This window comes from Hypanus sabinus, chromosome 9 (assembly GCF_030144855.1).
Source record: "Hypanus sabinus isolate sHypSab1 chromosome 9, sHypSab1.hap1, whole genome shotgun sequence".
In the NCBI taxonomy this organism is placed as follows: Eukaryota; Metazoa; Chordata; class Chondrichthyes; order Myliobatiformes; family Dasyatidae; genus Hypanus; species Hypanus sabinus.
In genome coordinates this window covers 79,444,145-79,459,827 of record NC_082714.1, presented here as the reverse complement: position 1 = coordinate 79,459,827, position 15,683 = coordinate 79,444,145, and the positions used below count along the sequence as shown (strand labels likewise).

Sequence of the window (15,683 nt, the reverse complement as noted above, 5' to 3'; positions counted from 1 at the left end):
TGGGAGTGTTGGAGTGGGTGGTGATGGTGGGGCTGGGGATGGGGATGGGGTTGGGGAGGGAGGGGGTTAGGGTTAGGATTGGGGAGAGGATGCTGGTGGGAGTGTTGGAGTGGGTGGTGATGGGACTGGGGTTGGGATTAGGGAGCGGGGGTTAGGGTTAGGATTGGGGAGAGGATGGTGGTGGGAGTGTTGGAGTGGGTGGTGATGCTGGTGATGGGGATGGGGTTGGGGAGGGGGGGGTTAGGGTTAGGATTGGGGTGAGGATGGTGGTGGGAGTGTTGGAGTGCGTGGTGATGGTGGGACTGGGGTTGGGGTTGGGGAGGGGGTTAGGGTTAGGATTGGGGAGAGGATGGTGGTGGGAGTGTTGGAGTGGGTGGTGATGGTGGGATTGGGGATGGGGTTGGGGAGGGGGTTTAGGGTTAGGATTGGGGAGAGGATGGTGGTGGGAGTGTTGGAGTGGGTGGTGATGGTGGGGCTGGGGATGGGGTTGGGGTTGGGGAGGGGGGGGTTAGGGTTAGGATTGGGGAGAGGATGGTGGTGGGCGTGTTGGAGTGGGTGGTGATGGTGGGACTGGGGTTGGGGTTGGGGAGGGGGTTAGGGTTAGGATTGGGGAGAGGATGGTGGTGGGAGTGTTGGAGTGGGTGGTGATGCTGGGGATGGGGTTGGGGTTGGTGTTAGGGAGGGGGGGGGTTAGGGTTAGGATTGGGGAGAGAATGGTGGTGGGAGTGTTGGAGTGGGTGGTGATGGTGGGGATTGGGTTGGGGTTGGGGAGGGGGGGTTAGGGTTAGGATTGGGGAGAGGATGGTGGTGGGAGGGTTGGAGTGGGTGGTGATGGTGGGACTGGGGTTGGGGTTGGGGAGGGGGTTAGGGTTAGGATTGGGGAGAGGATGGTGGTGGGAGGGTTGGAGTGGGTGGCGATGGTGGGACTGGGGTTGGGGTTGGGGGGGGTTAGGGTTAGGATTGGGGAGAGGATGGTGGTGGGAGTGTTGGAGTGGGTGGTGATGCTGGGGATGGGGTTGGGGTTGGGGAGGGGGGGTTAGGGTTAGGATTGGGGAGAGGATGGTGGTGGGAGGGTTGGAGTGGGTGGTGATGCTGGGGATGGGGTTGGGGTTGGGGAGGTGGGGTTAGGATTAGGATTGGGGAGAGGATGGTGGTGGGAGTGTTGGAGTGGGTGGTGATGGGTCTGGGAATGGGGTTGGGGTTGTGTTGGGGAGGGGGGTTAGGGTTATGATTGGGGAGAGGATGGTGGTGGGAGGGTTGGAGTGGGTGGTGATGCTGGGGATGGGGTTGGGGTTGGGGAGGGGGAGGCTAGGGTTAGGATTGGGGAGAGGATGGTGGTGGGAGTGTTGGAGTGGGTGGTGATGGTGGGACTGGGGTTGGGGTTGGGGAGGGGGGGGTTAGGGTTAGGATTGGGGAGAGGATGGTGGTGGGAGTGTTGGAGTGGGTGGTGATGTTGGGGCTGGGGAGGGGGAGGGGGATTAGGGTTGGGATTGGGGAGTGGATGGTGGTGGGAGAGTTGGAGTGGGTGGTGATGGGGCTGGGGACGGGGTTGGGGTTGGGGAGGGGGAGGCTAGGGTTAGGATTGGGGAGAGGATGGTGGTGGGAGTGTTGGAGTGGGTGGTGATGGGGCTGGGGATGGGGTTGTGGTTGGGGAGGGGGAGGCTAGGGTTAGGATTGGGGAGAGGATGGTGGTGGGAGTGTTGGAGTGGGTGGTGATGGGGCTGGGGATGGGGTTGTGGTTGGGGAGGGGGAGGGGGTTAGGGTTAGGATTGGGTGTGGATGGTGGTGGGAGTGTTGGAGTGGGTGGTGATGGTGAGACTGGGGTTGGGGTTGGGGAGGGGGTTAGGGTTAGGATTGGGGAGAGGATGGTGGTGGGAGGGTTGGAGTGTGTGGTGATGGTGGGACTGGGGTTAGGGAGGGGGGTTAGGGTTAGGATTGGGGAGAGGATGGTGGTGGGAGTGTTGGAGTGGGTGGTGATGGTGGGGTTGGGGTTGGGGAGGGGGGGTTAGGGTTAGGATTGGGGAGAGGATGCTGGTGGGAGTGTTGGAGTGGGTGGTGATGGTGGGACTGGGGTTGGGATTAGGGAGCGGGGGTTAGGGTTAGGATTGGGGGGAGGATGGTGGTGGGAGTGTTGGAGTGGGTGGTGATGGTGAGACTGGGGTTGGGGTTGGGGAGGGGGTTAGGGTTAGGATTGGGGAGAGGATGGTGGTGGGAGGGTTGGAGTGGGTGGTGATGGTGAGACTGGGGTTGGGGTTGGGGAGGGGGTTAGGGTTAGGATTGGGGAGAGGATGGTGGTGGGAGGGTTGGAGTGGGTGGTGATGCTGGGGATGGGGTTGGTGTTGGGGAGGGGGAGGCTAGGGTTAGGATTGGGGAGAGGATGGTGGTGGGAGTGTTGGAGTGGGTGGTGATGGTGGGACTGGGGTTGTGGTTGGGGGGTTAGGGTTAGGATTGGGGAGAGGATGGTGGTGGGAGTGTTGGAGTGGGTGGTGATGGTGGGACTGGGGTTGGGGTTGGGGGGGTTAGGGTTAGGATTGGGGAGAGGATGGTGGTGGGAGTGTTGGAGTGGGTGGTGATGGTGGGGCTGGGGATGGGGATGGGCTTGGTGAGGGGGTTAGGGTTAGGATTGGGGAGAGGATGGTGGTGGGAGTGTTGGAGTGGGTGGTGATGGTGGGGATGGGGTTGGGGTTGGGGAGGGGGGGTTAGGGTTAGGATTGGGGAGAGGATGGTGGTGGGAGTGTTGGAGTGGGTGGTGATGGTGGGATTGGGGATGGGGTTGGGGTTAGGGAGGGGGGTTTAGGGTTAGGATTGGGGAGAGGATGGTGGTGTGTGTGTTGGAGTGGGTGGTGATGGTGGGGCTGGGGATGGGGTTGGGGAGGGGGTTTAGGGTTAGGATTGGGGAGAGGATGGTGGTGGGAGTGTTGGAGTGGGTGGTGATGGTGGGGCTGGGGATGGGGTTGGGGAGGGGGTTTAGGGTTAGGATTGGGGAGAGGATGGTGGTGGGAGTGTTGGAGTGGGTGGTGATGGTGGGGCTGGGGATGGGGTTGGGGAGGGTTAGGGTTAGGGTTAGGATTGGGGAGAGGATGGTGGTGGGCGTGTTGGAGTGGGTGGTGATGGTGGGACTGGGGTTGGGGTTGGGGAGGGGGTTAGGGTTAGGATTGGGGAGAGGATGGTGGTGGGAGTGTTGGAGTGGGTGGTGATGCTGGGGATGGGGTTGGGGTTGGGGTTAGGGAGGGGGGTTAGGGTTAGGATTGGGGAGAGGATGGTGGTGGGAGTGTTGGAGTGGGTGGTGATGGTGGGGATGGGGTTGGGGTTGGGGAGGTGGGGTTAGGGTTAGGATTGGGGAGAGGATGGTGGTGGGAGGGTTGGAGTGGGTGGTGATGGTGGGACTGGGGTTGGGGTTAGGGAGGGGGTTAGGGTTAGGATTGGGGAGAGGATGGTGGTGGGAGGGTTGGAGTGGGTGGCGATGGTGGGACTGGGGTTGGGGTTGGGAGGGGTGTTAGGGTTAGGATTGGGGAGAGGATGGTGGTGGGAGTGTTGGAGTGGGTGGTGATGCTGGGGATGGGGTTGGGGTTGGGGAGGGGGGGTTAGGGTTAGGATTGGGGAGAGGATGGTGGTGGGAGTGTTGGAGTGGGTGGTGATGGTGGGACTGGGGATGGGGTTGGGGTTGGGGGGGGTTAGGGTTAGGATTGGGGAGAGGATGGCGGTGGGAGTGTTGGAGTGGGTGGTGATGGTGGGACTGGGCATGGGGTTGGGGAGGGGGTTAGGGTTAGGATTGGGGAGAGGATGGTGGTGGGAGTGTTGGAGTGGGTGGTGATGGTGGGACTGGGGTTGGGGTTGGGGAGGGGGTTAGGGTTAGGATTGGGGAGAGGATGGTGGTGGGAGTGTTGGAGTGGGTGGTGATGGTGGGGTTGGGGTTAGGGAGGGGGGTTTAGGGTTAGGATTGGGGAGAGAATGGTGGTGGGAGTGTTGGAGTGGGTGGTGATGGTGGGGTTGGGGTTGGGTTAGGGCTCGGGTGGCTGCTCAACCATCAGGACCTTCCAACCCTCCTCCCCCAGCCTCCTCCATTATCCATTCTCCAGGCCCTATCAAATATCTCTAATGAATTTTCTCTCCGCTCTCCTGCTACGGGGCAGGAATGTGGGGGTGGAGCGCTGGGGCGGGATAGGGAGGTAAGGGATGAATGGCATCACCCACCCCCAACTTTCCTTCCTGCTCTGAGCAACTGAAGCCTTTCAGCACTGGGAAGTTACCACATACCCCCTTCCTGTATCCAAAATTGATTTCGGCACTGCAATTTCATTAATTCCAACCCGAAAATACATCCGATTCCAAGACACACCCCTCTCCATCCCCCTCACAAATCCCTCTCCAGTCCCCCATGTTGGGGCAATGCTGCCCAACCATCCCTGCCCACGGATTCAGACTGTCCTCTCCTCCCCTGTTCCAGCTCAAAAGGGTCATCAAAGTCAAAGAGTTTGACAAAGTGTTTGAACAACCTCCCACTCCCTGAGGTTGACACTGCAGAGGCCCCCCCCACCTGGCTGTACACACGGGGTGGGGGGAGTCGGGTTTCCTGAAGGGGTCCACCCCACCCACCCACCTGGCTGGATACACGGGGTGGGGGGAGTCGGGTTTCCTGAAGGGGTCCACCCCACCCACCCACCTGGCTGGATACACGGGGTGGGGGGAGTCGGGTTTCCTGAAGGGGTCCACCCCACCCACCCACCTGGCTGTACACACGTGGTGGGGGGAGTCGGGTTTCCTGAAGGGGTACACCCCACCCACCCACCTGGCTGTACACACGGGGTGGGGGGAGTCGGGTTTCCTGAAGGGGTACACCCCACCCACCCACCTGGCTGGATGCACGGGGTGGGGGCGGGCAGCGGGGGGAGTCGGGGTTCCTGAAGGGGTACACCCCACCCACCTGGCTGGATACACGGGGTGGGGGTAGTCGGGTTTCCTGAAGGGGTCCACCCCACCCACCCACCTGGCTGGATACACGGGGTGGGGGGAGTCGGGTTTCCTGAAGGGGTCCACCCCACCCACCTGGCTGGATACACGGGGTGGGGGGAGTCGGGGTTCCTGAAGGGGTACACCCCACCCACCTGGCTGGATACACGGGGTGGGGGGAGTCGGGTTTCCTGACGGGGTACAGCCCACCCACCTGGCTGTATACACGGGGTGGGGGTGGGCAGCGGGGGGAGTCAGGGTTCCTGAAGGGGTACACCCCACCCACCTGGCTGGAATCACGGGGTGGGGGGAGTTGGGTTTCCTGACCGGGATACACCCCACCCACCTGGCTGGATACACGGGGTGGGGGCGGGCAGCGGGGGGAGTCGGGGTTCCTGAAAGGGTACACCCCACCCACCTGGCTGGATACACGGGGGAGTCAGGTTTCCTGAAGGGGGTACACCCCACCCACCTGGCTGGATACACGGGGGAGTCGGGTTTCCTGAAGGGGGTACACCCCACCCACCTGGCTGGATACACGGGGGATTCGGTTTTCCTGACGGGGGTACACCCCACCCACCTGGCTGGATACACGGGGTGGGGGTGGGCAGCGGGGGGAGTCGGGGTTCCTGAAGGGGTACACCCCACCCACCTGGCTGGATACACGGGGTGGGGGTGGGCAGCGGGGGAGTCGGGGTTCCTGAAGGGGTACACCCCACCCGCCTGGCTGGATACACGGGGTGGGGGCGGGCAGCGGGGGGAGTCAGGGTTCCTGAAGGGGTACACCCCACCCGCCTGGCTGGATACACGGGGGAGTCGGTTTTCCTGACGGGGGTACACCCCACCCGCCTGGCTGGATACACGGGGTGGGGGCGGGCAGTGGGGGGAGTCGGGGTTCCTGAAGGGGTACACCCCACCCACCTGGCTGTATACACGGGGTGGGGGTGGGCAGCGGGGGGAGTCGGGTTTCCTGAGGGGGTACACCCCACCCGCCTGGCTGGATACACGGGGTGGGGGCGGGCAGCGGGGGGAGTCAGGGTTCCTGAAGGGGTACACCCCAAACGCGATGGCTTTCTTCCTCCTCCCCAAACCTGGGCAGGAAGTTCAGTTTAGCAGATCCAGTGCCCACCAGACTACTGTCTCCAAACTCTTACACACCCTGCCCCCCAAAATCCAGGTGCAATTCAGTCACCCTTACCCTCTTCCCCACCTCTCTGGACTCCCCACTGTGGGACCCCATTGTGCCTGGCAGAACCAGGTGATATGAGAGGAAGTTGGGAAGTAGTGGGTAGTGGCGATGCGTTTGCCCCCTCCCCCATCAACATCAATTGATTGGCGGAGGGGATATGCCCCGAAGCACCTACCTGTTTGGGATGTTTCGATGAGAGACTGAAGGATTTTTCCAAAATAGGGTTGGGTTTCACCTTTAAGCGGACCTTCTCTTTAATGCCCAGTAAGTGTGCAAAGTAAGTGGCTATGGTTCTGGAGGATAGACAGAGGAGAGGGGTTTGGGGGTAAAAGGAGGAACAGAGAGAAAGAGTCAGTATATATCCAGAGAGTGAACAGTAGTTCCCTGGGCAATGGACCAACCATAAGGATTTGGTTCAAGATTATAGATCAACAGGGTCACCATAGTGCTCTCCGGTCAAGGATCAACAGGGTCACAATGGCAGTCTCTAGTCAAATATCAATAGGATCATCGAGGCCCTCAGGGTTACCAGTGCTTTTGGGCATTGTACTCAACTGTCAATAGGGCTATCAGGGTCAAAGATCAGTTGTGTCACCGTGGCCCTCCATTCAAGGGTCAACAAAGTCATCAAGATTAAAGTTTAGGGCAAGTAATGTCAAAGGTCAATATGGTAACTATGGCATCCAAAGGCTAAGGTCACCATGGCTGTCTGGTCGAGTCAACAGCATTGGCAAGGCTAAAGGTCATTGTGGTTACCACAGCACCCAATGTCAAGGGTCAAAAAAGGCCACCATGGCTCTGAGACAAAATGTCAACAGGGTCACCAAGGCAGGGATACCATGGCACTTCAGCCAAGAACCGTCATGGCTCCCCTATCTCCAAAAGGTCAGCTGGGCCAGTGCGGAGTTCGGTTGGATCAACTAAGCAAAGGAGCCAAGGTTCAATAGGGCCGCTGTGACATCCAGAGCATTAGCCACACGCCAGTGACTCTTTCCTTCAGCCAAACCTCTGGTGGACTCCTGAACAGCATTCCAGAGTTCACCCCATTCCGACTTCTCCAAGAACAGACAACCTCTAAGATCCAGCATCCCAGAACACTCGTTGTGGGTGGGTGAGTGAGTGACCGTCCTTCCAGAGAGAACAGCCCTTCCCAATCCTCACTCCCCCACCCTGAGAGACAGAATCACCCACCACCAGCCCTTTTGAACCCCTCACTTACCTACTCTGCCCGCATGGCTGGCATAGACTGGATGGGAAGAGTGGTCTATTTCTGTGCTGGATACCTCCACAACTCATAAATCAGGGACAGAAGTTCAACCCGGCCGCCTTCACCCTCCGTTCCTTGGGACACCCCCCCCCCCCATCCCACCACCACCGCCCCAAGTTCTCACTCAGCCCAGCCACCCACCTTGGCCCTCAGAGACTCAACATTCAGACAACCCACTGCTCCTGTTCGCTATGGCATCCACTCCCAACACCAACTTGTATCCACGTCCACGGACGCTGCCTGATCTGCTAGACATTCCCAGCTTTCCTACAGACTTTTGGCACCTGCATCCTTCTGCATTTGCCTTAAAATCCCATCCATCCCCTTCCTAGAGCCGTCCTTGGTAACTCAACCCCAGTTACCTCACCTAGACAACTCTGGTCTCTGCCCTTTGTCAGTCACCTCCTTCAGTTCCTCCACTTCCACTCCTGTCTCTTGATGGTAGGTGAGTGATCTCTCCAAGTCCCTATCCCCCCCCATGTCTCCCTCACCTCTCAAGCTTTCCCCTCCCCTCTCTGTCCATCTCTCCCCTCTCCCTCCCTCCATCCATCTCTCTCCCTTTCTCCCCACCTCTCCCTCTTCATCTCACTTGTCTCTTACAGGTCTCTTCCCCTCCCCTCTCTGTCCATCTCTCCCCTCTCCCTCCCTCCCTCCATCCATCCCTCTTCACCCACCATCCCTCTTCATCTCACTTGTCTCTTACAGGTCTCTTCCCCTCCCCTCTCTGTCCATCTCTCCTCTCTCCCTTGCTCCATCCATCCCTCTTCACCCACCATCCCTCTCCCTTACTCCCCACCTCTCCCTCTTCATCTCACTTGTCTCTTACAGGTCTCTTCCCCTCCCCTCTCTGTCCATCTCTCCCCTCGCCCTCCCTCCATTCATCTTTGTCTCTCCCTTGCTCCCTCTCTATCTCTCCCACTCCTTTCCCCTCCCTCCCTCTCCTCTCCCAACACGTGCCAATCCTCCCCATTGTTCATTATGTGAACAGAGCAGACCTTACCTCTCGAAGACATATCGGATCAACATTAGAGCGAAGGCACAAGGAATGGTCACGTAGAGGTCGCTGGCCTTGGCGTAGACGCGCCCGTCGCGGTCCTCCAGGTCAGCCCATGTTAGGTTGTACGGGAGCCAGAGACGGTCCCACCAGAACCAGTCGTAGATAGTTCGCAGCATTCTGTGGGTTGGGAGAACAGTGAGTGGGCAAACAATCTCATGGAGCAGAGGGGCAGACAGAATCAGGGCATTCAGACCATCCCTCTACCCCGCCATTCAAGCCATCTGCTCCATCACGGGCGTGACCCTCTCCACCGTCAAGATCATCAGAGAGCTGGTGCCTCAGGAAGGTGGCATCCATCGTTAAAGACCCTCATAATTCAGCTCATACCCTCACCTAAAAGGGAGTAGCAGAACAGACGAAATGGGCCGAATAGCCTAATTCTGCTTATGTACTCTGTTCTCTTCTCAGTACAATCATTAGGGAGCAGGTACAGGAGCCTGAAGACCCACACTCAATGATTCAGGAACAGATTCTTCCCCTCCACCATCAGATTTCTGACAGTCCATGAACAATACCTCACTATCCCTCTGTCATCGGATTTCTGACAGTCCATGAACCCATGAACACCTCACTATCCCTTTGGCATCGGAATTCTGACAGTCCATGAACACCACCTCACTATCCCTCTGTCATCAGATTTCTGACAGACCAGGAACAATACCTCACTATCCCTCTGTCATCAGATTTCTGACAGTCCATGAACAATACCTCACTATCTCTCTGTGATCAGATTTCTGACAGTCCATGAACAAAACCTCACTATCTCTCTGTGATCAGATTTCTGACAGACCAGGAACAATACCTCGCTATTCCTCTGTCATCAGAATTCTAACAGTCCGTGAACAAAACCTCACTATCTCTCTGTGATCAGATTTCTGACAGTCCATGAACAACACCTCACTATCCCTCTGTCATCAGATTTCTGACAGACCAGGAACAACACCTCACTATCCCTATGTCATCAGATTTCTGACAGACCAGGAACAACACCTCACTATCCCTCTGTCATCAGATTTCTGACAGACCAGGAACAACACGTCACTATCCCTATGTCATCAGATTTCTGACAGTCCATGAACAACACCTCACTATCCCTCTGTCATCAGATTTCTGACAGACCAGGAACAACACCTCACTATTCCTCTGTCATCAGAATTCTGACAGTCCATGAACAAAACCTCACTATCTCTCTGTGATCAGATTTCTGACAGTCCATGAACAACAGCTGACTATCCCTCTGTCATCAGATTTCTGACAGACCAGGAACAATAACTCACTATTCCTCTGTCATCGGATTTCTGACAGTCCATGAACAACACCTCACTATCCTTCTGTCATCAGATTTCTGACAGTCCATGAACAACACCTCACTATCCCTCTGTCATCAGATTTCAGACAGTCCGTGAACAACACCTCACTATCCCTCTGTCATCAGATTTCTGACAGTCCGTGAACAACACCTCACTATCCCTCCGTCATCAGATTTCTGACAGTCCATTAAAAACACCTCACTATCCTTCTGTCATCAGATTTCTGACAGTCCATGAACCCATGAACACCTCACTGTCATCAGATTTCTGACAGTCCATGAACAATACCTCACTATCCCTCTGTCATCAGATTTCTGACAGTCTATGAACAGCACCTAACTATCCCTCTGTCATCAGATTTCTTACAGTCCATGAACAACACCTCACTATCCCTCTGTCATCAGATTTCTGACAGTCCATGAAAAACACCACACTATCTCTCTGTCATCAGAATTCTGACTGTCCACGAACAATACCTCACTATCCCTCTGTCATCAGATTTCTGAAAGACCAGGAACAATACCTCACTATTCCTCTGTCATCAGAATTCTGACAGTCCATGAACAACACCTCAGTATCCCTCTGTCATCAGATTTCTGACAGTCCATGAACAACACCTCACTATCCCTCTGTCATCAGATTTATGACAGTCCATGAACAACACCTCACTATCCCTCTGTCATCAGATTTCTGACAGTCCATGAACAACACCTCATTATCCTTCTGTCATCAGATTTATGACAGTCCATGAAACCATGAGCACCTCACTACCCCTTTGTCATCGGATTTCTGACAGTCCATGAATAATACCTCAATACCCCTCAGTCATCAGATTTCTGACAGACCATGAACAATACCTCACTATCCCTCTGTCATCAGATTTCTGACAGTCCATGAACACCACCTAACTATCCCTCTGTCATCAGATTTCTGACAGTCCATGAACAACACCTCACTATCCCTCTGTCATCAGATTTCTGACAGTCCATGAAAAACACCTCACTATCCCTCTGTCATCAGATTTCTGACAGACCAGGAACAACACCTCACTATTCCTCTGTCATCAGAATTCTGACAGTCCATGAACAAAACCTCACTATCTCTCTGTGATCAGATTTCTGACAGTCCATGAACAACAGCTGACTATCCCTCTATCATCAGATTTCTGACAGACCAGGAACAATACCTCACTATTCCTTTGTCATCGGATTTCTGACAGTCCATGAACAACACCTCACTATCCTTCTGTCATCAGATTTCTGACAGTCCATGAACAACACCTCACTATCCCTCTGTCATCAGATTTCAGACAGTCCATGAACAATACCTCACTATCCTTCTGTCATCAGATTTCTGACAGTCCATGAACAACACCTCACTATCCCTCTGTCATCAGATTTCAGACAGTCCGTGAACAACACCTCACTATCCCTCTGTCATCAGATTTCTGACAGACCAGGAACAATACCTCACTATTCCTCTGTCATCGGATTTCTGACAGTCCATGAACAACACCTCACTATCCTTCTGTCATCAGATTTCTGACAGTCCATGAACAACACCTCACTATCCCTCTGTCATCAGATTTCAGACAGTCCGTGAACAACACCTCACTATCCCTCTGTCATCAGATTTCTGACAGTCCGTGAACAACACCTCACTATCCCTCCGTCATCAGATTTCTGACAGTCCATTAAAAACACCTCACTATCCTTCTGTCATCAGATTTCTGACAGTCCATGAACCCATGAACACCTCACTGTCATCAGATTTCTGACAGTCCATGAACAATACCTCACTATCCCTCTGTCATCAGATTTCTGACAGTCTATGAACAGCACCTAACTATCCCTCTGTCATCAGATTTCTTACAGTCCATGAACAACACCTCACTATCCCTCTGTCATCAGATTTCTGACAGTCCATGAAAAACACCACACTATCTCTCTGTCATCAGAATTCTGACTGTCCACGAATAATACCTCAATACCCCTCAGTCATCAGATTTCTGACAGACCATGAACAATACCTCACTATCCCTCTGTCATCAGAATTCTGACAGTCCATGAACAACACCTCAGTATCCCTCTGTCATCAGATTTCTGACAGTCCATGAACAACACCTCACTATCCCTCTGTCATCAGATTTATGACAGTCCATGAACCCATGAGCACCTCACTACCCCTTTGTCATCGGATTTCTGACAGTCCATGAATAATACCTCAATACCCCTCAGTCATCAGATTTCTGACAGACCATGAACCCATGAGCACCTCACTACCCCTTTGTCATCGGATTTCTGACAGTCCATGAATAATACCTCAATACCCCTCAGTCATCAGATTTCTGACAGACCATGAACAATACCTCACTATCCCTCTGTCATCAGATTTCTGACAGTCCATGAACACCACCTAACTATCCCTCTGTCATCAGATTTCTGACAGTCCATGAACAACACCTCACTATCCCTCTGTCATCAGATTTCTGACAGTCCATGAAAAACACCTCACTATCCCTCTGTCATCAGATTTCTGACAGACCAGGAACAACACCTCACTATCTCTCTGTGATCAGATTTCTGACAGTCCATGAACAACAGCTGACTATCCCTCTATCATCAGATTTCTGACAGACCAGGAACAATACCTCACTATTCCTTTGTCATCGGATTTCTGACAGTCCATGAACAACACCTCACTATCCTTCTGTCATCAGATTTCTGACAGTCCATGAACAACACCTCACTATCCCTCTGTCATCAGATTTCAGACAGTCCATGAACAATACCTCACTATCCCTCTGTCATCAGATTTCAGACAGTCCGTGAACAACACCTCACTATCCCTCTGTCATCAGATTTCTGACAGTCCGTGAACAACACCTCACTATCCCTCCGTCATCAGATTTCTGACAGTCCATTAAAAACACCTCACTATCCTTCTGTCATCAGATTTCTGACAGTCCATGAACCCATGAAAACCTCGCTGTCATCAGATTTCTGACAGTCCATGAACACCACCTCACTATCCCTCTGTCATCAGATTTCTGAAAGACCAGGAACAATACCTCACTATTTCTCTGTCATCAGAATTCTGACAGTCCATGAACAACACCTCAGTATCCCTCTGTCATCAGATTTCTGACAGTCCATGAACAACACCTCACTATCCCTCTGTCATCAGATTTATGACAGTCCATGAACAACACCTCACTATCCCTCTGTCATCAGATTTCTGACAGTCCATGAACAACACCTCACTATCCTTCTGTCATCAGATTTATGACAGTCCATGAACCCATGAGCACCTCACTACCCCTTTGTCATCGGATTTCTGACAGTCCATGAACAATACCTCAATATCCCTCAGTCAACAGATTTCTGACAGACCATGAACAATACCTCACTATCCCTCTGTCATCAGATTTCTGACAGTCCATGAACACCACCTAACTATCCCTCTGTCATCAGATTTCTGACAGTCCATGAACAACACCTCACTATCCCTCTGTCATCAGATTTCTGACAGTCCATGAAAAACACCTCACTATCTCTCAGTCATCAGAATTCTGACTGTCCACGAACAATACCTCACTATCCCTCTGTCATCAGATTTCTGAAAGACCAGGAACAATACCTCACTATTCCTCTGTCATCAGAATTCTGACAGTCCAAGAACAACACCTTACTATCCCTCTCTCATCAGATTTATGACAGTCCATGAACAACACCTCACTATCCCTCTGTCATCAGATTTCTGACAGTCCATGAACCGATGAACACCTCACTATCCCTTTGTCATCGGATTTCCGACAGTCCATGAACAACACCTCACTATCCCACTGTCATCAGATTTCTGACAGTCCATGAACAACACCTCATTATCCCTCTGTCATCAGATTTCTGACAGTCCAGGAACAACACCTCACTATCCTTCTGTCATCAGATTTATGACAGTCCATGAACCCATGAGCACCTCACTATCTCTCTGTCATCAGAATTCTGACTGTCCACGAACAATACCTCACTATCCCTCTGCCATCAGATTTCTGACAGTCCATGAACACCACCTAACTGTCCCTCTGTCATCAGATTTCGTACAGTCCACGAACAACACCTCACTATCCCTCTGTCATCAGATTTCTGACAGTCCATGAACAATACCTCAATATCCCTCAGTCATCAGATTTCTGACAGACCATGAACAATACCTCACTATCCCTCTGTCATCAGATTTCTGACAGTCCATGAACACCACCTCACTATCGCTCTGTCATCAGATTTCTTACAGTCCATGAACAACACCTCACTATCACTCTGTCATCAGATTTCTGACAGTCCATGAACACCACCTCAGTTTCCCGCTGTCATCAGATTTCTGACAGCTCATGAACTACACCTCACTAACCCTCTGTCCTCAGATTAATGACAGTCCATGAACCCGTGAACAACACCTCACTATCCCTCCGTCATCAGATTTCTGACATTCCATTAAAAACACCTCACTATCCTTCTGTCATCAGATTTCTGACAGTCCATGAACCCATGAACACCTCACTGTCATCAGATTTCTGACAGTCCATGAACAATACCTCACTATCCCTCTGTCATCAGAATTCTGACTGTCCACGAACAATACCTAACTATCCCTCTGTCACCAGATTTCGTACAGTCCACGAACAACACCTCACTATCCCTCTGTCATCAGATTTTTGACAGTGCATGAAAAACACCTCACTATCTCTCTGTCATCAGAATTCTGACTGTCCACGAACAATACCTCACTATCCCTCTGTCATCAGATTTCTGAAAGACCAGGAACAATACCTCACTATTCCTCTGTCATCAGAATTCTGACAGCCCATGAACAACACCTCACTATCTCACTGTCATCAGATTTCTGACTGTCCATGAACAACACCTCACTATCTCTCTGTCATCAGATTTCTGACAGTCCATGAACAACATCTCACTATCCCTCTGTCATCAGATTTATGACAGTCCATGAACAACACCTCACTATCCCTCTGTCATCAGATTTCTGACATTCCATTAAAAACACCTCACTATCCTTCTGTCATCAGATTTCTTACAGTCCATGAACCCATGAACACCTCACTGTCATCAGATTTCTGACAGTCCATGAACAATACCTCACTATCCCTCTGTCATCAGAATTCTGACTGTCCACGAACAATACCTCACTATCCCTCTGTCATCAGATTTCTCAAAGACCAGGAACAATACCTCACTATTCCTCTGTCATCAGAATTCTGACAGTCCATGAACAACACCTCACTATCTCTCTGTCATCAGATTTCTGACAGTCCATGAACAACACCTCACTATCCCTCTGTCATCAGATTTCTGACAGACCATGAACAATACCTCACTATCCCTCTGTCATCAGATTTCTGACAGTCCATGAACACCACCTAACTATCCTTCTGTCATCAGATTTCTTACAGTCCATGAACAACACCTCACTATCCCTCTGTCATCAGATTTCTGACAGTCCATGAAAAACACCTCACTATCCCTCTGTCATCAGATTTCTGACTGTCAACGAACAATACCTCACTATCCCTCTGTCATCAGATTTCTGAAAGACCAGGAACAATACCTCACTATTCCTCTGTCATCAGAATTCTGACAGTCCAAGAACAACACCTTACTATCCCTCTCTCATCAGATTTATGACAGTCCATGAACAACACCTCACTATCCCTCTGTCATCAGATTTCTGACAGTCCATGAACAACACCTCATTATCCCTCTGTCATCAGATTTCTGACAGTCCAGGAACAACACCTCACTATCCTTCTGTCATCAGATTTATGACAGTCCATGAACCCATGAGCACCTCACTATCTCTCTGTCATCAGAATTCTGACTGTCCACGAACAAT

The 15,683-nt window shown here is 52.6% G+C and overlaps 1 protein-coding gene across 3 annotated transcripts in view; it reads right to left on the bottom strand.

Moving 5' to 3' along the window:
- LOC132399519 (ceramide synthase 2-like) overlaps window positions 1-15,683 on the bottom strand; it is a 138,409-nt gene that overhangs the window by 33,501 nt on the left and 89,225 nt on the right. For all 3 annotated transcript variants that reach the window (XM_059979975.1, XM_059979976.1, XM_059979978.1), the window contains 2 exons: window positions 8,407-8,580; window positions 6,315-6,432 (listed from right to left, as the gene is read on the bottom strand). In XM_059979975.1, coding sequence (XP_059835958.1) covers window positions 6,315-6,432; window positions 8,407-8,579 — 291 coding nt within the window. In that variant the 5' untranslated portion in view covers window position 8,580. The remainder of the gene's footprint in view (window positions 1-6,314; window positions 6,433-8,406; window positions 8,581-15,683) is intronic.